Genomic DNA, 24,310 nt, shown 5'->3' on the forward strand with positions numbered 1-24,310 from the left:
TTCCCGATTGTGCGTGACTGGCTTGAGAGCAGCGTAGCCAGCTTACAAGATGATCCATGTATTCCGAGGTACGTGAAGATTACAAATATTATACAGGGTCATGAGAGGCCAATAGTGTCCATCAAAACAAGGGATATGTTCGTGAGTACGAAGGGAATAAGGATATCAGGCGCGGTGCATCCTTAGCACATGCCATCGTCGAGGATGGCGCCGCACCGCTTGCAATAGACCTTCCGGTCCAGCAGGCACAACCCGATGCCGAGCGGGAACCAAATGATCGCAGCAAGGATACCTAGATTTCGTATCATGCGCGCAGAAAGAGACGCACATCCAGCGGTCAGCAACATTCTTCCTGGGCAGCTTCCAAGGACAGCGTGGAGACTCACCAAGGATGCCGAACTTGGACTCAGTGATGTGTCCACCCTGCTGCAAGCAGACCATCTGCGGGTGATCTGGTGGTAGGAGGGAGACTATCCGCTCGCCAGTCATGGGGTTCACGTAGTTGTAAACGACCGTCGCCGGAGGCTGGCCCGCTTGTGATGGTGGTGGGCCCGCAACCTGGTACGAGCTGGGTGTGGGGAGAATAGGGACCTTGACGTCCTGAGCTTTGGCGGCGCTTTCCGGAACATACTGTCCCGAGACTGTCGAGCGAAGGAGTTGAGGGAGGAGGAAGTAGACATTGAGTGGATCATGTACGCACCGTGTCCACCATTGGCCACTACTGCCTCGTACGAAGGAGGAGGAGCCTGCGGAGGCAGCTGCGCATGCTCGTCATGCTCGTTCGTGTTGTCTTTCGACTGCATGCAACATCCATATGAGTCAGTATGAGGAGCGAGGATAAGTCATTGGTCGCGGACGCACCATGGATGTTTGAGAAGAGGTAGGATCAACGATCATTACGAGGGCGGAGAGGGGGGTCCTTAAGTAGTGGGGCGGAAGTGGATCAACTTGGGAGCGTCGGGCACTGCACACGGGTTTTCTACGCCTCGGCTCCTGCTGGAGCTGCGGGCGAGACGTGGAGGCCTCCTGATCTGGCAGCTTCTGGCAGGCACGCGCTGCGCCGCACTGCGCCCCTCGAGGCAGTACCCCACGTGGCTGTGCTCGCTTTGGGCGTCACTGTAGGCTGTAGTAAGCGAGCCATAGCGTGAGAAAGTCGATCGACCTGCGTCGGGCAGCGTCGGGCCCGTCGGTGGCGGCCCTTGGTATACACGCGTATGTATACTGCCGCAGATGAACCGTGCCCGGGCCTCCCCGACTTGAAAGCGTTTGAGGTGCGCGCTCCTGCAAGTTGAGGCTCTACCAATATCTGATAAAGGAGCATTGGGGGCTGCGTAGAGGTCCGCTCGTACTCGAGTACAGCAATCCCAGGAAGAAGCCACTCACTCATGCACGAGGAAGCCGCAACTATTGTTCGTCAGACCTTTAAATTTCCTAAACCACTCGTCATCACGGGTGAGCTTGAGCAAGAGCCACACCTGGTCATACCCGTGCTTGTCCACCCCCCTGTGTATAGAAGCCATTTACCGGCTGCTCCGGGAAGAGTCGTGTGAGCAAGATAGCGATGAACATGTTGTCGCCACGTGGGAGAGCAGGCGATAAAGTGTCTCGAGGCGGGACTTGCTTTCTGGAGGAAGCGCGTCTCCGGCCGGGCGTGGGATGTATGTATCAAAAGTCCCCAAGTCGTGTCGGCGCGGGAGCTTGAGATGTTCGAGGGCCTGGCAATGCCACGCGAATGGCGCGAACGGCGCGCGGATGTCCCGAACAGCGTCCAATTCACAGCTCTCATCGAAGATCTGGAGGTGTGCCAACGCACTGGCAGTTGTCAAGTCTAAGTAGCGTCCGTGTGGGGGGTGCGGGCTCCCTGGTAAGTAGAGCAGTTTTCAAGTTCCTGTTTGTCACAGACGGCGTACCTGACTAACTTCGCGTAGTCCGGAGGATCAAGAGAGCATCTGATCGAGTTGTCAGTATGACCATGAACACCTCAGTTGAAGGCTGATAGCTGGTACAATAATAAGACCCATCACACCTTTGACGTAGAATTCTGCTGAGACGACTCCAATACACTGGTTGGGGGGTCGCCAGCGGCAACACAACGATCTAATATCACCAACGCAGAAAACCTCCCAGCTGGATCTTTCTCCGCAAGGTCTTATAGGTGAACACCGACTGCTGTAACGAGCAATGAGTTTGGCTCGAAGATATGTAGCACATGGGGGCTATTGACCTGATCGTGATGCTGAAGGTCGGAAGGATAAATCGACCTCAGGAAAAAATCGAATGGTCAGCATGTCAATATGCACAAGGAATTGGTTCAAGTAATCCTACCGCCGTCTGCAGCGAAGCATCCTGCTTAAATCTCACGAGTACATATGGAATCGGGGAGTACAGTACTTACCGTCGTCCCAAGAGGGAAAGGCGCGATGACGGGCACCGCCATCAGCGCGCCCAGCGCCTAGATAATCTGTAAGATCTGCTCGATCGCGCTTGGGCGCTTCGAGATTTTTCTGCGCATTGTCCTGCAGCAGCGCGTTGGCTAATCTCTTGTTCTTCTGCTTTCTCTCCACCCATTCGACGCATCTGACGCCGACCAGCTTACCTTACTTCCTACTGTACCAATATCTTCAGTGACGACAGCAAGTGTAGCATATATCGAAAAAAACTCGACACCGATCCAGAACGCAACACGAACCATGGCGAGCGCGTCTTCATCCAACCCGGAGCCCATGCAGCAGGATAAAGTCGGTGCGGAGGACATGACCTCCAGAGACTAGTCAGTCCATGTTGCAATGACGCTTGCGGTCGTGGATGCTAACCTTTGACGCGTCGGGTGTCCAGCTATGCGGACTCGTACGCGCACTTTGGTGAGCATACATCTCGTCCTCGCGGGTTCTTCGGCTTTGCTCATCGCGTCGGGACGCTGGACAGGCATCCATGAGGAGATGCTCAAGGACACCGTGCGCACGGGCTCGTATCGCAACGCGATCATCAACAACCCCCACCTCTTCCAGGACAAACTAGTGCTCGATGTCGGCTGCGGTACTGGTATCCTCAGTATGTTCGCCGCCAAGGCTGGCGCAAAACACGTCGTCGGTGTGCGTATCCTCGTCTGCATCTTGATGAGAATGTTCTGACTCCGAACGCTTCTGCATTCGTTTCGCGCAGGTCGACATGTCGAACATCATTGACCAGGCCGCCAAAATTGTAGAGGCAAACGGCTTCAAAGATAGTATGTGTCAAGTTTTCCTCTCCGCCTTCTGTTGTATCCCTTCCATCTCGTCGTCCGACGGCGCGAATTTGAGGCCACGCGCTTCTGGATGGTTCCTGATTGTATCAAGAAGCCCAGCTTGACATCGTTTGACGCTCCGGCGGAGTTGCGAGCGAGTCCATATAGCAGAATTCGGAGTGAAGACAGGTTCTTTGCTCCTCCTTCCGATGCCTTCCGGACGACTATTCTCCATCATGAACTGCGCGAGGTTCTGATAACGGTTCTGTATCACAGGAATTACGCTCGTGAAGGGCAAGCTCGAGGAGGTCACGCTGCCGTTTGAGAAGTTCGACATCATCATCTCGGAATGGATGGGCTACTTCCTGCTGTACGAGTCCATGCTCGACACCGTCCTGCTCGCTCGCGACAAGTACCTCCAGCCGGGGGGCCTTATCTTCCCGGACGTCGCGACGCTCTACCTCGCCGCGATCGAGGACGCCGAGTACAAGGAAGAGAAGATAAACTGTACGTCAGCGCGTTTATGACCCGGGCGTCGTGTGTTTCTGGGGTGGTGGGGCTAACAGCTTCTTCGCATTCTTCCTCCGGCTGGCTACCGATGCACCGCGTTGCTAAATGGCTCCGAACTGCGCCGTGTCGCTGGGCTGATTAGTCTGGGACAACGTGTACGGGTTTGACTACTCGTGCATCAAGGAGATCGCGCTCCGCGAGCCTTTGGTGGACACCGTCGAGCTCAAGGCCGTCGTGTCCGATCCCTGCTTAATCAAGGTTCGTCCGCGCATTACAGCACTGCCGGAACGTGCTAACTTTGTCGTGTGAACGCAGCACATAGACCTGAGGACGGTGAAGAAGGAAGACCTCTCGTTTACCGCACCGTTCTCGCTAACGGTTACTCGGAACGACTGTACGTGTTTATGCTTTTGCGTTGATCCCGTGGGCAGATAACCCAGCGGCGTGATGAGCGTTGGCGTATGTGTGCGCGGGATTGCTCCGCGCACGAGATCCCAGCTGACGATCGGATGTGTAGACGCACACGCGTTCCTCGCTTGGTTTGACATTCTCTTCGAATGCACACACACTAAGGTCAAGTTCTCGACCGGCCCGCATGCAAAGTACACGCACTGGAAGTGAGTAAGGAATGCTTCGCGAAGTCCGCGCGGTGTATAGCGAGTCCGCTGACCACGCTTCCGCTTGCAGACAGACGGTGTTCTACACACCCGACACGCTGACTGTGTCGGCAGGGGACAAGATTAACGGAAGGCTGTCGTGCGCACCGAACGCGAGGAACAACCGGGACCTTGACATCACGATTGCGTACCAGGTAGCAGACGGGCCCGAAACGGAGGTTCAGTACAAGATGTGCGTCTTTCCTTCCGATTTTCCCTTGAGCCGCTGCTCGTCCCGGGGCCATCCTGTGCGGCCCAGAACCCGGACCCTCGCGCCAAACGAGGCACGGAAGGGCACGAAAGGGGAGGAAGAAGAACTGTTAGTGCAGTTCTGACGCCTTTGCTCTTCACTTTGCTCTTCGTGATCGTTCCTCTGCTGGCGCCGGTCGGGCTGCTATTCGTGAACGTACGCTGACCGTCTGTCAGGTCGTGATTCCGCTGTGGATATCTTCCCCACTGTTTCGACGTGTCTCATGCGAACATCCTGAAACGCTCGTGTGTCGATGCGCCGCACTGCAACTCGGCTCGGGACTCCGTGGGGCACATACAGGTACTGAGCGCGGGCGGGGGCGGCGCGTGTCGTTAGGGAGGGCATCAGGCAATGGCATGGGCATGTGTGACGGAGCGGTGTGCGTGGAGGTTGGCTCGAAGGCGGGGGGGCGAAGAGGACGAGAGGGTGGGGACATCTTGGGACGCGTGCATTATCGAGCTTGCTACTTCTACTCGCAACTATCGCGGTGGCTTCTGCGCTTCGAGACGAGGGGACTGGGCTCGCATGAAACGCTGCCTGGCAGCTGTGAGAGTGAGAGAGGGCGATGGGGGATCACGCAGGTGCCGGCGGCAGCGCGCGCGCTCCGATGATCTCATCCCGTGCAAGTGTTCGACGGTCTCTCTCGTACTTATAGCCAGCATCATTGACTCCGGCCTTGCTCTCCCCTCCATCGCACCTCACCAGCGGTAATCTGCATCTCGTCTCGCCCGCTCCCCACGCACCGACTTCGTTCACGACCTCGTCTCATTGCTCTCGCCCAACCGCCGTCGCCTCCATGTATCCCCGCTATGTGCTTCCCCACCACAGACCCCTTCCCGATGCCCGACCTGCCCTCGACCGTCTTCCCGCCGAGATCCTCCTCGAGGTAGCCAACCACCTCACGTCGCGCTCGCACATTCTCCACCTGAGTCAAGTGGTACGATCATTTCGTCGTGCGAGCTCATCTCGCCTTCCTGACTGCTCCATCAGTCTTCCTCCACCCACGCGAAGGTCGTGCCGGCTCTCTACGCAGATCTGGAGCTTTATGGTGCCGAGCAGTCCGAGCGCACGCTGGGCATGCTCCTGCGTCGTCCCGATGTCGCGCGACACATCCGGAGGTTGTCGGTCTACCCAGAGCATGAGATGAGCTCCCGCCCGCGCGAGCAGACAAGGGCGTGGGACAACGCGGGTGTTGTGTCGCGCTGCGTGATGAAGGTCGCGCCGTACCTCGATGCGCTCTCGCACTTTGAGTGGGATGGGGAGGATATGCTGCCGGACGACCGGATGTGGGCGGAGCTTCGCGCTAGGTGAGTGCGCCCTCGGAGGCGGCTGTCGCGACGCCTCATGCTGCCTCATGGCGGCTCGCTCCACGAAATTAGCGTTTTGACTTGTTCTGCAGGTGCCCGCGGCTCCAACACGTAGGGACTACGTTCGGCTGCTTCCTGCCTCGTCCTACCAGCTCGGTACGTCCCACGTGACATCATAGGCTGAGCGTGCTCTGCTCACCCTCCATCCTCGTAGCTCTTCAAGTTTACGGACCTCCTCGGCTTTTCGCTCTCGCTCAAGGATGGCTTCTACGCCCATTCCCTGCACTTGCCTTCCCGAGGTGGGTCCGATGCCAGCAAGAGTGACCTCGTACTCGGGCTCGCTGACCAAGAGTCAGAGAGCGAGCCTGTCTTCACCCGTCTCTGGGACATGCTCACTCTCCATTGTCCCAACCTCGAATCGTTGAGGATTGCAGGGAACTTGTCCGAGCCGTCCGACGCCACGCGACTCTACTTGGCCAACTGGCCCAACCTCCGTCACCTAACCCTCGGCGCTCTAGTCTGGACTGCGACTGTGCCGGGCCAGGCGCATACAACGTCAGACTTCAAGGACTTCCTCGAACGGCATCCCACCATTGAGAGTTTACATCTCCTGGGTCGGCCGAGCACGAACCAGGTTGACCTCTCGACCGTCTCCCCCGACGCCCTCCCCAACCTGAAGGAGTTCACAGGCTCCTTCGGGCTTTTGAGGATGCTGGTCGATCGCGTTCATCCGGACGATTCAGCCGCCGCAGGCCAGCCTCAGGTCCAGAATCCGACCCAGAATCAGCAATCGTCCTCAGCACCGACGACACCGCTGTCAAAGACGCTTCAACGCGTCTGCTTCCCGCACGTAATGCAACTCCGTGATCTTACGCCACTTGCAATTTCACGGGTTCTCCTGGGCCTGCATGCACTCACGTCCATCAAGGTGACGTTCGCGATTCAGGGTGGATACGATAGCAACGGGGTGTTTCGTACCCTTGTAGCGTCGTGTCCGCACCTACTCGACATGGATATCACCTGTATCAATCAGCCGTCATTCTTCTTGGTACGTAAATGCGCATATACCCACTGAAGGCGACGACTCATCTCACTTCTCACACCAGGATGCGTTTGCGAACTCCCTTCGCGGGTTGTCACGCCTGCGCACGCTCTCGCTTGCGCTTGTGCGCATGCCAGGCGAAGAGCCGATGCACATCGGCGCGTCCCGCATTGCCCTAGCAAACCCCCGGCTCAAGTCATTTAGCATCGCATTCATTCCTGCCCAAGGGTCCTCAGACATGCCATCGCCGCCTATAGAGGAGGGCACGTTCGACTTGACGTGCGACTCGCATGGCATTCCTGTCTGCCTCGACGTCTCGCAACGATATGCGGTACTCTGGCCATGGCAACGTCGAACCGGTGCGGGTGCTAGCTTGGGTGCTGGTGCTGGCGTAGCGGAATGGTTTGCGTCCGTCGCTAGCGCCCTTGGGGTCGAGGGCCCGCTCATCTTACTGGAGAATAGTGTCGGTGTGAGTGGGGTGAGGTCCGGTCTCGGCGACCCCGCTATGTGGAGAGCCCTGGCGGCGTTCTACTGGGGATGGTCGACCTCGCGACAGTGGAGATACGATCTACGGCCAAGTGGTCACCCGGATGTTGAACAGAAGGGGCTCTTCGAGCTGCTGACGGAGCGCAGCCCCGCGGGCGAGGAGGCGCGGTTGATGATGTTCTGTTTGTGCCTGCTCCTGCTCACGGTGTGGGCGCTGTTGAGTAAGGCTGCGCGGGGCGCATGAGATGTGGACAGGATGAATTCGATGATAGATGACGATGATTCCGAGATGGAGATGTGATAATACTGTACCACCGCCCTATTGCTACGCCCTTGTTACGAGATTCATGAGAGGTATCACTGGAACACTTGCCGATAATATTCACGTTCACGCTTGGATTATGGATTATATTTATGTTCAACTTCGGTTGTAGTGTGTAGATTGTATTCCTTCACGCGCTGGACGTACTTACTTGTGGGTCTTTGTGGTCGCGATGACATTGACTCGTCATCCGTGCATGGCAGCGGTTTGGAATGGGCGGCCCCAGCTTGCGAGTAAACTAGTTAGCAAATATAACATATGCATCGACTTCGTTGCAGCGTGGTGTGCGAGCCCGCGAACCGAAGCGAGATCCGGATCTTACCAGCGGCGTCACGGTCTCCAAGCTGCAAGTGGTGCACAATTTTAGACTTCAGTATCACCATGGTCACGGTCATGACCTATGGTCTCGTTCTTGTCTCTCCATCTCCTTCTATCCAGACATATCATCGCTGCTCTACGTACTGTGCCTCTCAACTGACACGAGTCGTATCTTGATGAATGAACTTGAATGGACCTGGCACGTTCGGAGGTCCTGGCTCTGGTCCTTGCGCCTTGCTCGTGTGGCCTCAGCTACAGGTTCGATGATATAAATGCAAGCCTAGCAGCTTTTGCCTCTCCAGACATGAGCCGGATCCTACAAGATGTCCTCCACGGTAGCCATTCTTCAGAGCTTGTGCGTTGTTCCCGATGTCTATTCCGACGCGGCGATTATCACACTCATTTGGCACGCATCCTTCAGTTTGGTAGCCAATTATTGTGCAATGGCTTCGACTAGTGAGTTTTTCGTTATGCATGAGCCTGGTGGTCAACTCAAAAGTCTCTACTATCTCTTGCGCAGCCTTGATATTGTGGGAATACTTGGCGCACCTCCCGCAGGAAATCGACCTCTTCTGGAAGAGAAAACTCTCTGGGGCGTCCGTCCTCTTTCTGAGCAACAGATACCTGTCGCTTCTGGTTCAGATATACCAATTTCCAACCCCCACATCTGACAAGGTTCGTCGCCACATGAATATATTATTGCGTGCAACGTTTCCATTGACTGACTGTGCAGAGGTGTTGCATTTTCTCAAGAGTCCGTTTGATGCGCGACTGAAACCGCATTTGACCTAGCTGCGACATCACTGTGAAGGCCTCCCTGACGATTCAGGTGCTGCCGTACTTTTCCTGGGCAGGTGAGTTTGTCTCATGGATTATGCGCTCCGAGTCCGTGCATTGGTCTCATATGTTGCCGTTGCAGTATTTTCTGCCTTACGAACACACGCCCTTTGTCCACCTCATCTCAGATGGCCCTTGGGTATGCTCGTCCTTATATTGTCTTCTGTGCCTATATGGGTCAACTTGGTGAGTTTTATTGGATTGATTCACAGTGCATTTCAATTCTCATTCTCAAGTAGGCTGGTTATCGATGGTTGAGCGCCAATATAAACCCGACAATTGGATGCATCAGTAATGACGCTCTACCCCTGCAACTCGACAGAGAGTGAGTACAACATACATTCAGGACTTTTGAGACCATACTCACTAGACTTCGCAGCTGTTCGTAACCTGCCGATCCGATTCTGGTGGCTGTCTGAAATGTGCTGACATAGTCCTTAGTTGTAATTCTCTCTAGGACCTGCCTCATCGTTGCCGACTTCGTTGTCTTGGCTGTAACTTGGTACGGAACATACCATACTATTCGGTTGGTGCAGGCTGCTGCTGGAGAGCAGCGGAAGCATACTTATTCAGAGACACTCCTTCGGGATGGTACGTTGTTTATCTGTGCTAGCGTGTCCCCAGAGCTAACTTGATACACTGCTATCAGGTACAACCTACTTCGTGTAAGGTCTAACCTTTGTTCATTCTTGCACCATATTCACCTTTACGGGCCAGTATCCTCGCAATACTGAATTTTCTCCACCTCCTGTTCACGCTGCTTTCCGTACGTCTTTGCAACTGAAATATTTGCAAAGACTTCATCTTTCTATTAGATCGCCGAGATTGCTTTACAATCTACTAGCTTTGTCACAGCCGCCCTCACAGATCCGTATGTTCCACATTCCAGTCTGCTGTGCCAGATTCGTTTCGCTGCAGAGTGCTAATGTGAATTTGACATTCCATAGTATCACGTCAATCCTCGTATCGCGGTTCCTCCTGGACTTGCAAGAAGTCAGTCAATACCGGGCCGATCCGCAATTGGCCAGTCTGTCTGTTGGGCAAGGCTCCCTTCACTTCAACAACTCCAGGGTGATCGGTTCGTTGGGTGAGTCGCTTCCTCCCCCGGGCGACACTTCGCTCGAGGACGAACGACTCGCCGCCGAAGACGCATCCGAGGATAATGGCGACGAAGTAGGACAGGAGGTGGAGGCGATTGTGGAGGAGGCTAGGGCTTAGTTAGTGGAATCGACGGACTCTGCAACAGTGTTGTGGAATCGGAATGTAGACGATGCGGTGTCCCGGCCCAGTATCACTCGCCTTCGAAGTTTGGACGTCACTCATTCATCTTGTATCCCGCGTCGTAGACCGACGGTCATCTTGGACGTTGTCGTGTGTTTTGTAATTTATTCAAGTTGGCCTGGCGGAGAGGCTCTACCACAGTCCACAGCGCAGAACCAGGACACACGAGTACAGCGGCCGATGACTCGGGCGCAACAGTACTCATCGCTATCAAAGCGACCTTTGCGCTCCTCATGTTGTTCCTCTTCGTCGCTCCTTGTCCAGGTTTCAATGCTCAGCCATTCCTCCAGCAAATCTATCATTTCTGCGTACACGTTCTCCATCTTGTAGTCGCGCCAATATTTCTGCCAGATCTTCATGATGTCTTCATACAACTCTTCGAGCCAGCCCTGATCGGACTCGTCCAAGGCCTCCTCGTCACCCTCTTCTCGCAGCCGTCGGAGCAGGCCCCCCAACAAGCGGTCCACAGTCTTGTAGCGCCTTCTCACTACGCTTCTGTCTCGGATATTCTCGCGTTCCTAAGACTCAACCCGTGAATCTCGCGGAGGAGCGTAAATGCTTCCTTCGTCACGCCGGGAAACGGCAGACGTGCGACGCGCCCGACATCCTGGAGGAAGGGCATGCATGCCTCTGCGCGGTCCCCGGTGCCGATCTGCCTCTTGTGGTTGTAATCCTCTGGCTTGCGTAGACGCTCTGTCGCAACCTTGGCGTGTTCGCGGATGGACGAGAGGTAGTAGGTGGGATTATGCCTCGACTCTGTGAGCGGTGACGACAGGACGGAGCACGGGATCGTCCAGGAGGTTCATAAGCAACTACTTTTCAACTTCATGGCTGAACGTGGCTATTAGGTCAAGCCCCTCGGTAAGTGGGAGATACAATCCCTCTGAAGACGCGACATTGAGTACTCGGGCATCATACGACGGCTGGAAGGCACAGATCTCGCTCACCTGCAGTCGGATGCGACGGCCTCTGATGGCCGGCGTTTTGGAGGACCTATGGCTTTCTGTGAGTGCACTCATTGAGATAGTTCTGCAGGCAGCAGATTCGAGCAGCTCAGAGCGGTCGCCGTTGCCTCAGCCTTGCAACCCGGGTAGTACCGAATCTCGATACAGCAACAACCACGAGGTGAGATCCCGATCTAACCCAGCGCTCGCGGCGAGTCTTTTGTCCTCATCCCCAATCCTCACTTGACTACGTCTTCGCACATCTGGTATTGTAAAAACGAGACTGCAATATCATCCGGAATTTAACAGAAGAGGGCCGCGTTCAGGATGAGCCCTCCGACTACGGCCGAAGGCCCGACGCGCCCAGATAGCATTCGTGACAGCACGCCGCAGCCCGCTCCAGTGTAGGTTGTAAGTTGGAGTACGTTGATATCCCGCTCACACTGGCACCCTGACTTACGCCCATGTCTTTCGACCCTATGACACAGTCAGACACACCTCCTCATGCTCCTAGCGTTACCATGACGTGCCTCGACATCATCTCTCAATATGACGCGGACACACAGTACTTGGCAATATCGAGCCCTTCTTGCATGCGCAAGTACAGAGCATCAGTATTCAATATTCAATGCTGAATGCTAAAAGTTGAAACCGGACATTGAGAGCCTCGCTGCCCCAGATCGGCTCCTTCAGTCGGTCAGCTACTTCCCGAAACCCTACGTCCCCTCTCTCCACTTTCCTCTAATATGGTGTTGCTTCACGCTTATGACAGGACATATTATTATTTGGTGTCACCGTTGCCCTCATAGCGGCTCGTCCTCAACCTACAAAAAGTCAACCAGCTCGCTAATTCTAAGCTACCCCAGGCTGGACGACGAACGCCCGACGATCGCAGCATCAACGAAGCAGAGGAAACGCATGCGATATTATCGGTCGCTCTTGCATAGATACCAGAACTAACATACTCGGCAGTGTCCCCAACATTGGGCCGTACTATTGCGCGAGATCTCCCTCCATTGTATCAATGATGCCCCTTGGAAAGGTTCTGACCGCAAGCCATGCATGCAGATGACGTGTGTTCCAGTCACGTATCAGCCGTGTACGTAGCGATATCTTGAACAACGGTACAGACATGCTGACGCTGAGAATGGGCCTTGCTTCGCACAGGTTAGTGAAGAGCTCCGACAAGTTGGTAGCTATCTCTGACGGAACCCTCCCGAAACCGCGGGGTCGATGACCCAGTAGTCGTTTTGACACTTGTGATACATGCGGTTCCTCTGATGCTGAGTTATGCACCGATACGCAGGCAACCGTGCTCGGATCCAGTCCGGCGTGAGCGTGTGACGGCGAGTATGGCCTTCCAACTTCCTTGTCGTACCGTGACATTCCCTGGTATTTGTGTGCAGATATGAAAAGCATCCGCATTCAAGGCGGAGTTGCACCGCAGACAAGGACACCCCGGTTCTCACTGTCTTCCGAGACTGCGGTTTGGGAAGGTACTTATGAGGGGCCAGCATATGATGGGGTCCGTATCGTCTCTCCCCCCTCTGACCACTCGAGTACCGTCGCGACTCACGTACACGTTCAACACGTATACCTCGGTCGCCGTACTCCTTCAAGCTATCCCCGGAGTGAGGATCAACCATCTGCTCTCCTGCGTCATTGTGCACTGATTTTCTTCTACAGTAACGCATATTTACTTGCGATGGGTGTCCCCGAGAACAGAAAGCTTTCTAGAGATACCTACACAGGTACTACGACCAGCGTAGAGGTATATAAACCTATTCCTGCATGAGTCCAAGACAATATCTTACACCATTGTGTGGACAGATTCGATCCCCCGTGAAAGTCACCGGCGTAGAGCGGATGATGCTGATTGCCCAAGGAGGCCTCCAGCGACAACTCAGGTCTGTCTCTCCCGTCGACCTATCAAGGCGTCCTCCAGAGCTGACTCCTAGACCTGCAGCGCATTCTTCGGACGGCCCATCACCGTCGAGCGCATCTACACCAAGACGACCCCTCGCGGGTCTGGGGCGTCCACGGAGCACCCAATCCACCAGGAGCGCCAGGTGCACCTTGTCTGCGGGCCGAAGGTCGTCTGCGTGGCGACCTCGTCGGTGACGCTCACCTCGCCCGTCACGGAGCGGCTGCTGCTCGACGAGAAGTTCGCGCTAGGCCAGATATTCCGGCACCTCCGCGCGGACCCAGAGTTCCTCCTGCTCAACGTCGACGCGCAGCTCGTCGCGGGCAAGCGCGAGCTCCGCCGCACGTACGTGCTCGAGACCGAGGGTATTCGCTGCGAGATCCTCGAGGTCTTCCCCGACCGGGATATGTTCGTCATAGGGGAGGCGTGGCTGGACCAGGACGAGGATTCCTGGGAGAGCTCGTCCGGCTCCTCGGAGTAGTAGCGCCACGAATGCGATGGCTGGCTTCTCTCGGGCTCGAGGTGTGGAACTGGCTTCTTGGACGACTCTTATCTCAATGGTCCCGTCTATCTGGTGAATTGTTGTATATATAGGCAGCACGAGGATCTGCGTAGATGCATTGATATGTTGACACGGAGCAAGGACCGCGCGAGGAAGCCCATCCCCGGGGGCCGTTGTAGTCAACTCGAAGAGACATCTTCTCCACGCCTGGCTCAGGTCTTGACACGGGAACGTCGGCTATGCACATGCCAGAATACTCTCCACGCTGTGGGTCCTTGTGCAAGTGCTCCAACTTACTGAGGCGTTACTGCATCCCCACTCAAACTTTACGTGATTCGACTGCGGGTGCGATCTTCTACGGGACCAACGCAATCTGCGCCCTGGGATGACCGAGAAAGACACGAAAGCGATGAGACACGCGGGACCGAAAACACGGGTGAAAGATTAGGACATCCAAGTACTCACCGGTCGCAGTTCTGACGACAGGTCGGTCAGCACACGCCGCGCCTGATGCCCATGGGGCCGGAGTCAATGTCGCACGGCGCCCGATACTTCGTCTTGCGAGGAACGAACCGACACTCGAGTCACGGAGCGGATTGGCTGGGGCACTCAGGACGAGTGCGAATGTACATACAGATTCTATTCCGAACCCCAGACAGCGAGACCACGACGGCGACACGCCGCAGCCCGTGCCATTCGTGGGGCTTTCCGCGTATATAACGTACGTATGAAAGACACCGGTGACGAATTTGAAACATTGCATGCCATGCGTGTGACCAGGTAAAATGTATACAGATGGTGGTACTAGCAGCCAAGCGACGGGTATCGAACGAGGAAGGCATGGGCAGCATGAGGATCCAGCAGCGAAGGAGGAGGCGAAGGTGAAGAGTCGAACGCCAACGTAGAAGAAGGTTAAATGAGGTGTGCAGTAGTAATACCAGGAGCGAAGTAGGCGGGGGCATATGCATATGAAGCGAGGAGCTTGAGATGGAGATGGGGATGGGGATGAGTACAGGAGAGTATTGAGCAATGGTAGGTTGTCTTGTCTTGTCTGTCCGTCTGACGTATGAGGGCCGAAAGCGACCGCGCGCTCCCGCCCCTCTGAGAGTATGATACACCATGTATAGAGTCCGTGCGTGCCGTACGTGCGTTGCATTGGTTACTTCGTCGACGGCGGGCTCACGTCCGAGAACGTGATCGCCAAGCACCCCAGCCACGCCATCTCGACAGCCGCGCGCCCGATCGGGTTGAGCGTGTACACCGGGTCGACCTCGTCCATCATCTCCTCCTCGTGCACGGGCGACGGTGGTTGTGGCGGCTGCTCCTCGATAGCGGTGCACAGTCCAACGCACGCAAGGCCCTCGGGAATGAACTCGATGTCCCTGTCCTTGCCCGAGCACACGCCGATGACCACGTCCCCAGGGTGCTTCTCGCGAATCGACGCGGGGGGCAGGTCCGCCATAGCCTCCGCCATAGAGCCCGTGATCGTGAGGCCCTCGCTCGGGAGCCGCACGCCCGTGCCCAGGAAGTCGTGGTAAGAGACAAGGCGCGCGCACACGCGGAAGGCGGACCTGGGGATCCCTTTTGTCCTGGGCGACGCCGCTGCGGACGCGGCGAGTGAGTCCGCACGGGAGCGCTTCTTGTTCGCGTCGCCCTTCTGCTTCCGGTTCGCGTTCTTGTCCTTGCGCTCGTCAAACGGCACGTAGTACACAATGAGGTACTGCCGCTCCTCAACGGGGATCACGTACTTGTTCGGGTCCTCGCCCGGCACCGTCGACGCGTCGTCCGTGTTGCATGGCCACAGCGGCAGGAGCATGTGCAGCGCGTCCGGCGGCACCTCTTCGAACACATTGATGCCCGCGTGGTTCTTCATAGGCTGCTTGCCCTTGCTGCGCTCCCCACGGTGCGCAGACTTGAACGTTGGGAGTAGTCCCACGTCCTTGAACGACTCGTTCAGGTTCTGGATGACGCGTTCTCGTTCCTCCTGCTTCGACCGTGGAGCGAGCGTCACCCAAGGTGGGAGCGTGGGCGTGAAGGGGACGTCTGGCGAGGGCCCAGCTGGCTTGCCAGAGGAGACACGGATATTTTGGCCACGGATCCGCCGCGCCAGTCGTTCCATGAGGCCGCCGCCAGAGTGATCGTGGTCGACGTGATGCTCCGAGCGACCTCGGAGGTATTCGATGCTGGTTGAGTCGAGCGTGGCGAACGCCTCTGCATGTGACGTACGTGAATGCATGAGATACTCTTCTTCATCAAGGTCCATGTTGTCATCCTCCCGCAGTGGGATACGGGCGATCGAGGGGCCCAGACGTTCCGAAGGGGACATTGCAACGTCCATGGATGACGCAGGGGAACGTATCTCGATAGAATCTCTGACAGAGACTTTGGTGGTCGTGATGGAGGGGGCATAGCTGGTAGTGGCGATGGCGGAGAAGGACGAGTCGGCGAGTGTTGGGGAGACGGGGACAGAAGGCGGCGAGGATCCGGCAGGCCGCCCCATCGGGCTGTCCTCATCAGTCGTCCCCTTGCTCGTTGCGTGGCTGGCGACGCTGCCAACGCTGGCCGTCTGGCTCGACGTGTCTGACGTCGTGCTGACGCCAGCAGCCTTCTGCAACTGCCTCTTCGACTTGTCCTTGTCCTTCACCTTCTTCTCCTCCTTCATCTTCTCTCTGTCCTTGGACTTCTCGCCGTCCTCGCGATCCTTCCCCCTCGACGTCCCGTCGCTCAGCAAATTGTGGGTGTTCAGTTGGCTCGTCGTGCGCGTGCTCGTGAACTGAGCTTGCACGTCCATCGTTGCTAGCAGGATGGTCCCACTCGTATGTACATGGAACGAGGTCCCGCCCGGTTTATGTGTTCGTCCAAAAAGGCCGTACTTGCGGAAGATACTGAACGCGACCGCACGCGAATGCCTGTGGATGATGGAATGTGGACCACCACGAGTGTTGCCTCGGGAGTAGGGATCGTTGATATGGCGGACATTGATACGCTGCGTGGGCGCCTTCGACGGGTCTACATGCGCAGAGGTCAGCACAAGTCACAGCATATACGCATATATGGAGTACGTACGTTCTGTCCACTGCTTATCTACCTTGAACCTGCCCACGTACTGATGCCGCCACAATTCATGGATGGCCGGTCTGCCCGCCCGTATCGCCGCCTGTCCCGGACCGTCCGCCGTCTCCTTCCTGAAACTCCACTCCTCCCTGCGCCGGGTGTAGCCCTTGTCTAGCTTGCGCAGCTGAGACGTGAACGGGTCGTCGCTCATCGTCGTCGTACTGGAGCGCCGCCCACTTGAGATCGAGTATGCTTCCCAGGGAGCGATAGAAGTGCTCGGTCGACGTGAATCGGATACGGGAGCGATGTACGATGGTGCGCCAGATGACCACGACCGTCGCGAACCGTCGCCGAGGATATACTGAAGGTTGAAACCCTCGTACGTATCACTCGCCAAGGGGTCCACTACCCCTTCCTCCGTCTCTTGCCTGAGCTGCTCCAGCTCACTTTGTACAAGCTGACCTTCCAATGCTCGCCAATCCGAACGGGTGGTGGGCTGGCTCGTCGTTTGCGAGATGGGGGAAGGGCCGGCGGCATGTCCGTGCTCGTCATTTAAGACGCGGCTCATGCGCCTCCCCGCGAGGATCGTCGCTTCGCTGTCCTCGCGATCGCGAACGTTGAGACTTGGGGCCCCGGGACTCCAGGGAAGACTTCCACGCCGAGACAGCGGAGGCGAAGAGGCCGTGCTTTGGCTTGACTCCGCGTCGCGTATTCGGGCGAACGTGACAGGTGAGGACTCACCAGCGACGTTCTCTCCTTCCTCCTCATCCTCACCACCAAGCATACTACTGGTCATACTCATGCGATCCACCCGGGCAGGCCCTATGGCTGCATAGTGCTCGGAACCCCCTCCAAAGGTGTGTAGAGATGCCGTGTCCGAGACATCATCGCGAGAAGCCATGCGGTAATCGAACTCAACGTCGGTATCAAGGTCCTCCCCATCGTCGTATGTGGCCGAATCGGGTTCCGCTTCGGAGTCAGTGTCGTGGCACGGAGGAGAGGGCGAGTCCGAGGGACCAGATTGCGCGTTTATAGGGAGAGAAGGTCTGCGGGTGCCGTCATCAATGGCACGCATCTTCGCTCGGTTCTGCCTCGCAGCCTCCTCCTCGTCCTCGTCGTCCACACGGTCTGCCTCCTCCACGTCCTTGATATGTATCCTGGGTGTGCGTGTCCGACTGCTAGAGCCAGAGACAGATTGCCGGGGCGTGCGATCTGCGCCCGCAGTGTTGGCGACGGTGAATGGGCTTATTAGTTCAGTGCGCCGTGGGGGGTTCGATAGAGCGGCACCGAAAGTAAATGTAGACAGATTTGAGTAGATATCGTCGGGTGGACTCAGATGTGCATTGTCGTTCGGGAAAGGCGGTGACGGGAGGGATTTGGCCGTCGGCTGATGAAGGATGGTAGGGAGGGAGGGTCGTCGGGAGGATGTAATTGAGGACGAAGGGGTGTGCGCCGCGCGTCGTGGAAGAGGCCGGAGAGACTGGAGTAGTGGAGGGCGTGACACGGTTGTGCTAGAAGATTGGGCCCTAGAGGTAGGATGTAGGAGCCGGGACGGCAGGTAGGAAAGAACTGTACGTACTGGTTCGGGATAGATCTACGTCTGGAAGTAGAGGGAAGATTGCCGCTAAAGTCATCGGCAGGTGTACGTGAGATGATGGGTCGTCCGATGTAAGAGCGAGCAGGGTCGGTGTCCTGAGAGTTGTCGGCAGGATTGTAACCTAGGAACGAAGATGACGACGAGGTAGAGGACATCTGATCGTCAGCGAGTGCGGTGTAGGTGGACTGGGGGTCGAGCGGGGCGAGGGGCGCGCGGCGCTGGAGGAGGGAGGCGGAGGGCGAGGAGGACGAGGAGGACGAGGAGGGTGGCCTGCTGGAGAGACTCCGGGGGCGAGCGGTGGGTTTTTCGGGCTGGGGCTGAGAGGGGGCGTCGCTGCGTCTGAAGTGAAACATGGAAACGAAGTGGGTGGTCGCTGGACGAGTGGCAAGTCCGGAGAGGTGCCAGGCGGGAGCAGTGAGCAGGGTGTTATGAGCAGGACATGCGCGGAGGGGGAGGAGGAGAAGGAGAGGACGGCGGAGGAGGAGCACAATGGGAGGGAAGGTTCCCACGTGGAGGACCGCTCTTGTGCCCGTTTTGGTGCGATCTGGCCGTGTTTCAGCTCGAGGCTCGCAACGCTTTATACTTGCACTTGGGCCCGCCGAACAGCTCAGAACAGATCCTGCTTGCCTCCTCACCGCCCCGCGCGCCGCCCCACGCTGCTGCCCTCCTGCTCACACCGCCGGCTCCCGCGCCACGCTCGCCCCTCCAAGGTTCGTCGTAGGACACCCGCGTCGTTCGCCAGGTAGCTGCCGGCGTCTGTACCCCGAAGCGATTCGCAGATCTACTACTAGACATACATGGACACTGCTTTCAGTTCAGGGCATGTACGAGTACTCGTACATGGAATATCCTCCTTGTATGTATGATCAATGTACCAACTGGCGGCCACACGTCCATGTCTGACTGCCATAGCAGTGCCTCCTGTCATCCACCCCGGACCGTTCCAGCATGAATCTGCGTGATTGTCTCCGACCGCTGCCGATCAAGACACATGCATTACATGGTACGTCGCATCTCAGCGCTCCGTCCAGCACCTGTAACAACTCATACCATTTAACAGTACTCCCACCCCTACAAAGCCTATCACGCCGCCCGGAGAAACCACCTCAAATCACCACACATCTGCAGCCCGGACGGCTTAGCCGCCGGCTTTCAAACTGCTTCCTGGCCCGGATCCGGGATCATCAATCTGTCCTCCTCGTCAACGCGGGCGACGGTCACAAATATAAATGCAGCCGGCCCGTCCGGGCAATCACATTGTTGTGTGGAAATTGGAGCAGGTTCGTCCGAATGTCTCGTTGTGCGAGGTTATGGCCATGTCCTTCAAGCTTAGTCTTCACCAGGTTGTCTTACCCTTGTCCTTGTCCGCCGCGTGTCAGGCTCACAAAGTTGAACCGGACACGGGGACCCCGAGTCCGGCAATTTCATTGTACTTATGTGCGATGCGTTAGAGTTGCCATCTAGGGCGCTCCGTTAGTGATCGCTCCGAGTCTCTCTGAGTCGTCGAGTTCGACCTCATCTACGTGACATCTAGGTACCAACCTTCACTGAATTCTTCCCCTCCCCTAGAACAACTCGTGCTCGCTACGAGCGCACTACAGGCCTCATGTCTGTGGAGCAATAGTTCTCTCAGCGCCAGTCATGAAGATTTCGCAAGGCACGGGGCGACGAGCGTGATCTCCAAAATCGCTGACGCCGCCTGTGCCTGGCGGGGTGGCTAACGTTCCAGGTAAAACGATGGTACGAAGGCACCCGAGGGATGCACGTCGACATGTCTAAGCGGGACGTATGTTAATGTTACTGAAGCCTCAGCCTGCGCGGGAATGCGCTCACAGCGTTAGTAACCGCTACGCAGCCTCGCCGTCGGGCGTCCTCGCTCAAACCCCGTAGGCGTCAAGCAGGGCCAACAGGTGCGTCCTTATACTAGCGTAGTCGCGCGTTCGTTGACTGGTCCTCCAACGCAGGCAGATTTGTTGCAGGCGCCGCAGTCAGGCAATGCTGGTCGGCCGGTGTACGCCGTCATGGTGGGGCGAATCACAGAAGGAAGCGGCAGCGATTGCGGTGATCATTCGCCTTACGGTTCGTTCGCCGTGGAGGCGGCGCATTGATGAAGAGTACAATGCCAGAATGAGAAGACTGGTCAGTACGGCTACACACGGCTGATGATGGATTAGCGCTACCACTCAGCTCCCTCAGCTTGGAGCGGTCCTGCGCTCAGGCATCGTAACTTCGTCTGCTAGAGCAAGGCATGCATCAATCAATACTTACCATAGAACCTGGCTATGTTCCCAGTTTGTCTCGTGTCGTAGCGGCAGTCGACTTCCTCGCAAGTCATCATGGGCACAATCGGACATCTATGGTTAACCGCACGCCCGGGCCCCTGCGAAGCACCCGAGCACCCGCAACAGGGCATCAACTTCCTCTTCACGCTGTGCGCCATGTGCTGGTCAGTGGACGGTGAATGTTCTCTCACGCGCGATGCCGTCATACAGTAAGGTGCGTACAGGAACAGCAGGGATAGATACCATACTCAAATTGCGTCGACTAAGTGTGTCCCAGTGGTCGGCGGGGCCACCCACATCTTTATTCACCATCTCGGCTCGCTCACAGCCCGTCCGTGATCCTATTACCCTCGCTTGGGAGATGAACAACGGGGGCGCAAGCACCGGTGAGTGGGCTGGAAAGCGTCGGGATCGGTCCGACCTGTCGTCATAGACTACAGGGTCGCCCTGGTCAGAAGGTGGACTGAGGGCGATGACCTTACCCCCAGGAAGAAAGTTCCTTATGGAGCACCTTGTAGTCCGCGGAGTCCACCTGAATATCGGACACTCTACGTTCAGCATGATCCAGCCCGGTAACCGGTATGGTTAACTCCCATGGTACCCTACCAGCACCGGCTGGCTATGCAGGGCCATCCTCATCTCTCGCTAAGGTGCTATGACATTCGGATACACGCGGGAGGGCACCCGTCCGTCGTGTCAGCACTCGAGACAAAGCAAGGACCCGGAAGTGCGCATTCTCAGATCGCCGCGGTTCCGAGCCCCGGCTACACGCCGGTGTCGGCCGCCCTCCGAGTGCTTGCAATTGAAAGTCAGGCAGCAAAAGCGGCGCGCCCACAGCGACGTGCGTGGACTGCGACGCTGACGGGGGGGGGGGGGGGGGGGGGGGGGGCTGTGACGCGAAATGAGCAGCTTCTTGCTTCTATCCGACCAGGACTCGGATCGATCGTGGGACGCGAAACGTCTTCGACTTGATTTTGATGTGTGAAGATGATACTGCCAGGGATCTGAAAGAAGAACGCATACTATATTGTACAATGATACAGGATCACCAACACCGTGACCGACGCATTATCTTGCAGTTCCTAGCACCTCACCACATATCTCGTAAGCCTCGGATTAGGGGGCCGTCGAACACCGTTTGAGAGAAGGGCACTGGCAGAGCCGCTAGTACCGTGAAACGCAGCATGCGATCCGACTCAGCATCTGTGCCGCACAATGAAAGAGTACAAGGGCACCCACACAATGCACATGACGCCTCGCTTCGCCGCCCGCTGCGGCGGAGTTCGATCTACATTCTCCATCTCGGCTCGCCCGAAGCAAGCTTGCGGTTGCGCCTCGCGTAAACGCAGCGCAAGACCAGCCCGGCAATGGCTCCGGAGAACATAAAGCCGGCATTCGTATAGTGCCCGGTGGGAAACCCCGGCGACTCTGAACTCTTGTAGATGAATATCCCTACAGCGTGCACGCCGTCGCATCATGATCAGTGATATTCAGCGCGCGTCCCAGGCCAGGCCAGAATCACGAGTCCGCCGCATAGGGGAGGGGAGAGGTGGGATGCGGGAGATGTGACGTACCGACAATCTGGCCGAAGGTCGCAAAGGACCCGTTGAGCGGGACTGCGAGCGTGGACGCTCCGGTGCCTCGGAGGTTCGCTGTGAGCCAGCTGAGTGTGGGGCCAGAGATGGCGAAGGCAAAGGAGACGGCGAAGCACAGCACCGCGTAGCGGGCGGCGAACGCAGTTGCGGGAAGAGAGCCTACAAGGAATGCAAGAAGGTCCAAATCAGCGTCCAGGGTCCCCGCGGAGAGACCGGTGCGCGAACCTTCAATCACGAAGCTGACCCCGCAGAGCGCGAAGGAGCATACGGAGCACCACGAACGGATCTCGTATCGGTCGGCAATCCATGCATTGGTGGTCACGACGCAGAAGGCGATCGCGTAGGGCGGCACGGTGAAGAGCTGTGCGCTGAGTCCCTGAAATCCAAGGCCTTGCACAACAGTCGGAGTGAAGAGAGAGATGCTGGAGAAGCCGACAGAGTAGGCTATCCAGATGTAGTGGTGCAAGTATAACCTCCAATCGAAGAGGGTCTCCCGTGCCTCCACCCAGGTGATCTTGGCGTGCCCCAGGGATGCGACGCCTTTGATACGCTCGACGGCCAACTCTCGCTCTTCCGGGGATAGCCATGACACCGTCTCTGGATAGTCAGGGTAGTATAGGAGGATCAGTGGGGCCAGTGCGCAGGCAGGGATTCCTTCGATGATGAAGAGCCAACGCCATGCTTCCAGCCCATGGGCGCCGTTGATCTTGCCAACCCCGTACGCGATCGCGCTCCCGAATGCACCGCCTAAGGTTGCGCCGGCCAGGACCAGTGCGATGCGGATGGCGCGTTCGTTCGGCTTGTACCAGAAGGTGAGACAGTAGACGATCCCAGGGAAGAGCCCTGCTTCAAAGGTACCGAGCAGGAACCGAGTGACGATCAGCCCCGCGTAGTTCCGTGTCGCTGCGATGAGCATGGTCATGACACCCCACGTAACCATCAGGAAGGCGAACCACCGGCTCGGTCTGTATTTCTTGAGCAAGTAGTTCGAAGGCGTTTCGAAGATGGTGTAGGCGACGAAGAAAACCATGAGAGCGATGAGGTACTGCGTCTCCGACAGCCTAAGGGACTGTTGTAAAGAGTCTCCAGTGTCGCTGTTGAGAATCTTGGCATTGCCCTGTATGCCACAGTAACAATTGAGCTGAGCTAGAGGCCCAAGATTTGGATGGTTCACGTACAATGTTGAAGCGATCAATAAAGCATAGCATATACATGCAAGTTGAGCTGGTGACCATCCTTATATCGATGCGCCTAACTAGCCTGATCCAAAAGATGATCTATCAGCTATGCCCCTTTCCCAGTTGCGGTAGACAGTACGCACCTCCGCTCGGCGTCAGGATTTATTACATAGTCAACACTTGGGGCTTCAGCAGCATCCTCGTAATGCGTGATGGACAAGTCCTTCTCATCCTTCTCCATGGAGGGAAGACGTCTTTCGATATCGCTCCCTGCGCGGCGGGCTCTATCGCAGGTTGACATTGGAGCTAAAGAAGGGGACGGAGAGGCTCCTCGCCCTCAAGCTCGACGTCGCAGGTTAAAGTAGGCTGACCTCCCATTCCACGCGTAAATATGGCATAGGCACATCTTGAGGGAAGGTCCATAGCAAGGTGCCGGGGTCATATGGGTGACTCAATATATCCTAGAGCGGTGAAACTTCTACATTGGAGTTGGTTTCCTCACACACCACCCCCGAACTTTGACGCATCTTCTCGGTGGGAACGCTCTGCGACAAAACAGGACGACGAAAGACTAGAGGAACGTGCAGCATTGAGAACCAATTGCAACATTACGACCATGCTAGAGCACCTACCACAGACACAGTCCGAGATATTTCGCCTCATGAGTGTGTTAATCTAGGTTCCCTGAAACTTCGACCATGGAGCGCCTAGGTACGTGTACGCACGCATTCAAGAAGTCTGATGCACAGTCCAAGGGGCGGACATCAAGTTCCCATTGCATGCTTCTCTTCGTCTCAGCTGTGTACACCTACGACGATACTCAGTATTGGAACAGGGTGACGAACATGATGATGCTCACTAAATTAGTAAAACCCGAACTTCATGCTGGGGAGCCTCTGAGTTGGTTACTTTGTTGGCTCGACGCGGAACCTTGAGACAATTTTTCAAGATATTCCAGGGGCCGTCGAGCCGGGGACGAGCGTTCAGTTACCGGAAGTCGTA

At 56.7% G+C, this 24,310-nt stretch overlaps 10 protein-coding genes across 10 annotated transcripts; 5 read left to right on the forward strand and 5 right to left on the reverse strand.

Annotated features, from left to right (window-relative positions):
• Window positions 1-182: 182 nt before the first annotated feature.
• Window positions 183-897, reverse strand: L226DRAFT_546123 (uncharacterized protein; the record flags this gene model as incomplete). The annotated part of the gene is made up of 4 exons (XM_067682398.1): window positions 183-292; window positions 387-641; window positions 701-797; window positions 862-897. 4 exons carry the CDS (start codon window positions 895-897, stop codon window positions 183-185), a joined length of 498 nt encoding a protein of 165 aa, XP_067534774.1.
• A 230-nt stretch (window positions 898-1,127) lies between these two features.
• On the reverse strand, window positions 1,128-2,086 carry L226DRAFT_85195 (uncharacterized protein). The gene is made up of 4 exons (XM_067687287.1): window positions 2,027-2,086; window positions 1,920-1,949; window positions 1,384-1,812; window positions 1,128-1,327 (listed from the first exon to the last, which is right to left on the reverse strand). Coding segments are annotated over exons 2-3 (399 nt in total). The 5' UTR covers window positions 1,921-1,949; window positions 2,027-2,086; the 3' UTR covers window positions 1,128-1,327; window positions 1,384-1,414.
• A 564-nt stretch (window positions 2,087-2,650) lies between these two features.
• On the forward strand, window positions 2,651-5,057 carry L226DRAFT_535672 (S-adenosyl-L-methionine-dependent methyltransferase). Its single transcript, XM_067680960.1, has 10 exons — window positions 2,651-2,770; window positions 2,836-2,861; window positions 2,926-3,092; window positions 3,163-3,226; window positions 3,500-3,730; window positions 3,876-3,991; window positions 4,049-4,127; window positions 4,251-4,350; window positions 4,421-4,582; window positions 4,816-5,057. The coding sequence occupies exons 1-10, from the start codon at window positions 2,691-2,693 to the stop codon at window positions 4,820-4,822; spliced, it is 1,032 nt and encodes a 343-aa protein (XP_067534776.1). The 5' UTR covers window positions 2,651-2,690; the 3' UTR covers window positions 4,823-5,057.
• L226DRAFT_85587 (uncharacterized protein) lies at window positions 4,769-5,255 on the reverse strand. The gene has a single exon (XM_067687288.1). The coding sequence runs from the start codon at window positions 5,073-5,075 to the stop codon at window positions 4,812-4,814; it is 264 nt and encodes an 87-aa protein (XP_067534777.1). The 5' UTR covers window positions 5,076-5,255; the 3' UTR covers window positions 4,769-4,811.
• On the forward strand, window positions 5,229-8,062 carry L226DRAFT_535673 (uncharacterized protein). Its single transcript, XM_067680961.1, has 6 exons — window positions 5,229-5,576; window positions 5,630-5,946; window positions 6,039-6,102; window positions 6,161-6,245; window positions 6,303-6,994; window positions 7,053-8,062. Exons 1-6 carry the CDS (start codon window positions 5,436-5,438, stop codon window positions 7,716-7,718), a joined length of 1,965 nt encoding a protein of 654 aa, XP_067534778.1. The 5' UTR covers window positions 5,229-5,435; the 3' UTR covers window positions 7,719-8,062.
• Window positions 8,063-8,207: 145 nt separating this feature from the next.
• On the forward strand, window positions 8,208-10,388 carry L226DRAFT_560872 (uncharacterized protein). Its single transcript, XM_067683392.1, has 11 exons — window positions 8,208-8,469; window positions 8,536-8,570; window positions 8,635-8,789; window positions 8,905-8,968; window positions 9,034-9,137; window positions 9,191-9,278; window positions 9,393-9,542; window positions 9,601-9,616; window positions 9,669-9,717; window positions 9,767-9,822; window positions 9,899-10,388. Exons 1-11 carry the CDS (start codon window positions 8,438-8,440, stop codon window positions 10,167-10,169), a joined length of 1,020 nt encoding a protein of 339 aa, XP_067534779.1. The 5' UTR covers window positions 8,208-8,437; the 3' UTR covers window positions 10,170-10,388.
• A 2,097-nt stretch (window positions 10,389-12,485) lies between these two features.
• On the forward strand, window positions 12,486-13,745 carry L226DRAFT_535675 (uncharacterized protein). Its single transcript, XM_067680962.1, has 4 exons — window positions 12,486-12,807; window positions 12,863-12,947; window positions 13,007-13,083; window positions 13,143-13,745. The coding sequence occupies exons 2-4, from the start codon at window positions 12,882-12,884 to the stop codon at window positions 13,579-13,581; spliced, it is 582 nt and encodes a 193-aa protein (XP_067534780.1). The 5' UTR covers window positions 12,486-12,807; window positions 12,863-12,881; the 3' UTR covers window positions 13,582-13,745.
• Window positions 13,746-14,761: 1,016 nt separating this feature from the next.
• Window positions 14,762-18,606, reverse strand: L226DRAFT_463919 (uncharacterized protein; the record flags this gene model as incomplete). The annotated part of the gene is made up of 3 exons (XM_067675823.1): window positions 14,762-16,611; window positions 16,669-18,182; window positions 18,236-18,606. 3 exons carry the CDS (start codon window positions 18,604-18,606, stop codon window positions 14,762-14,764), a joined length of 3,735 nt encoding a protein of 1,244 aa, XP_067534781.1.
• Window positions 18,607-18,767: 161 nt separating this feature from the next.
• L226DRAFT_85695 (uncharacterized protein) lies at window positions 18,768-20,062 on the forward strand. Its single transcript, XM_067687289.1, has 4 exons — window positions 18,768-19,109; window positions 19,169-19,256; window positions 19,314-19,690; window positions 19,823-20,062. Exons 2-4 carry the CDS (start codon window positions 19,202-19,204, stop codon window positions 19,928-19,930), a joined length of 540 nt encoding a protein of 179 aa, XP_067534782.1. The 5' UTR covers window positions 18,768-19,109; window positions 19,169-19,201; the 3' UTR covers window positions 19,931-20,062.
• A 1,761-nt stretch (window positions 20,063-21,823) lies between these two features.
• L226DRAFT_464076 (MFS general substrate transporter) lies at window positions 21,824-23,609 on the reverse strand (the record flags this gene model as incomplete). The annotated part of the gene is made up of 5 exons (XM_067675837.1): window positions 21,824-21,987; window positions 22,110-22,289; window positions 22,356-23,247; window positions 23,309-23,390; window positions 23,452-23,609. The coding sequence occupies 5 exons, from the start codon at window positions 23,607-23,609 to the stop codon at window positions 21,824-21,826; spliced, it is 1,476 nt and encodes a 491-aa protein (XP_067534783.1).
• Window positions 23,610-24,310: the final 701 nt, after the last annotated feature.

This window comes from Lentinus tigrinus (genome assembly GCF_003813185.1).
Source record: "Lentinus tigrinus ALCF2SS1-7 unplaced genomic scaffold L226scaffold_14, whole genome shotgun sequence".
NCBI classification, from domain to species: Eukaryota; Fungi; Basidiomycota; class Agaricomycetes; order Polyporales; family Polyporaceae; genus Lentinus; species Lentinus tigrinus.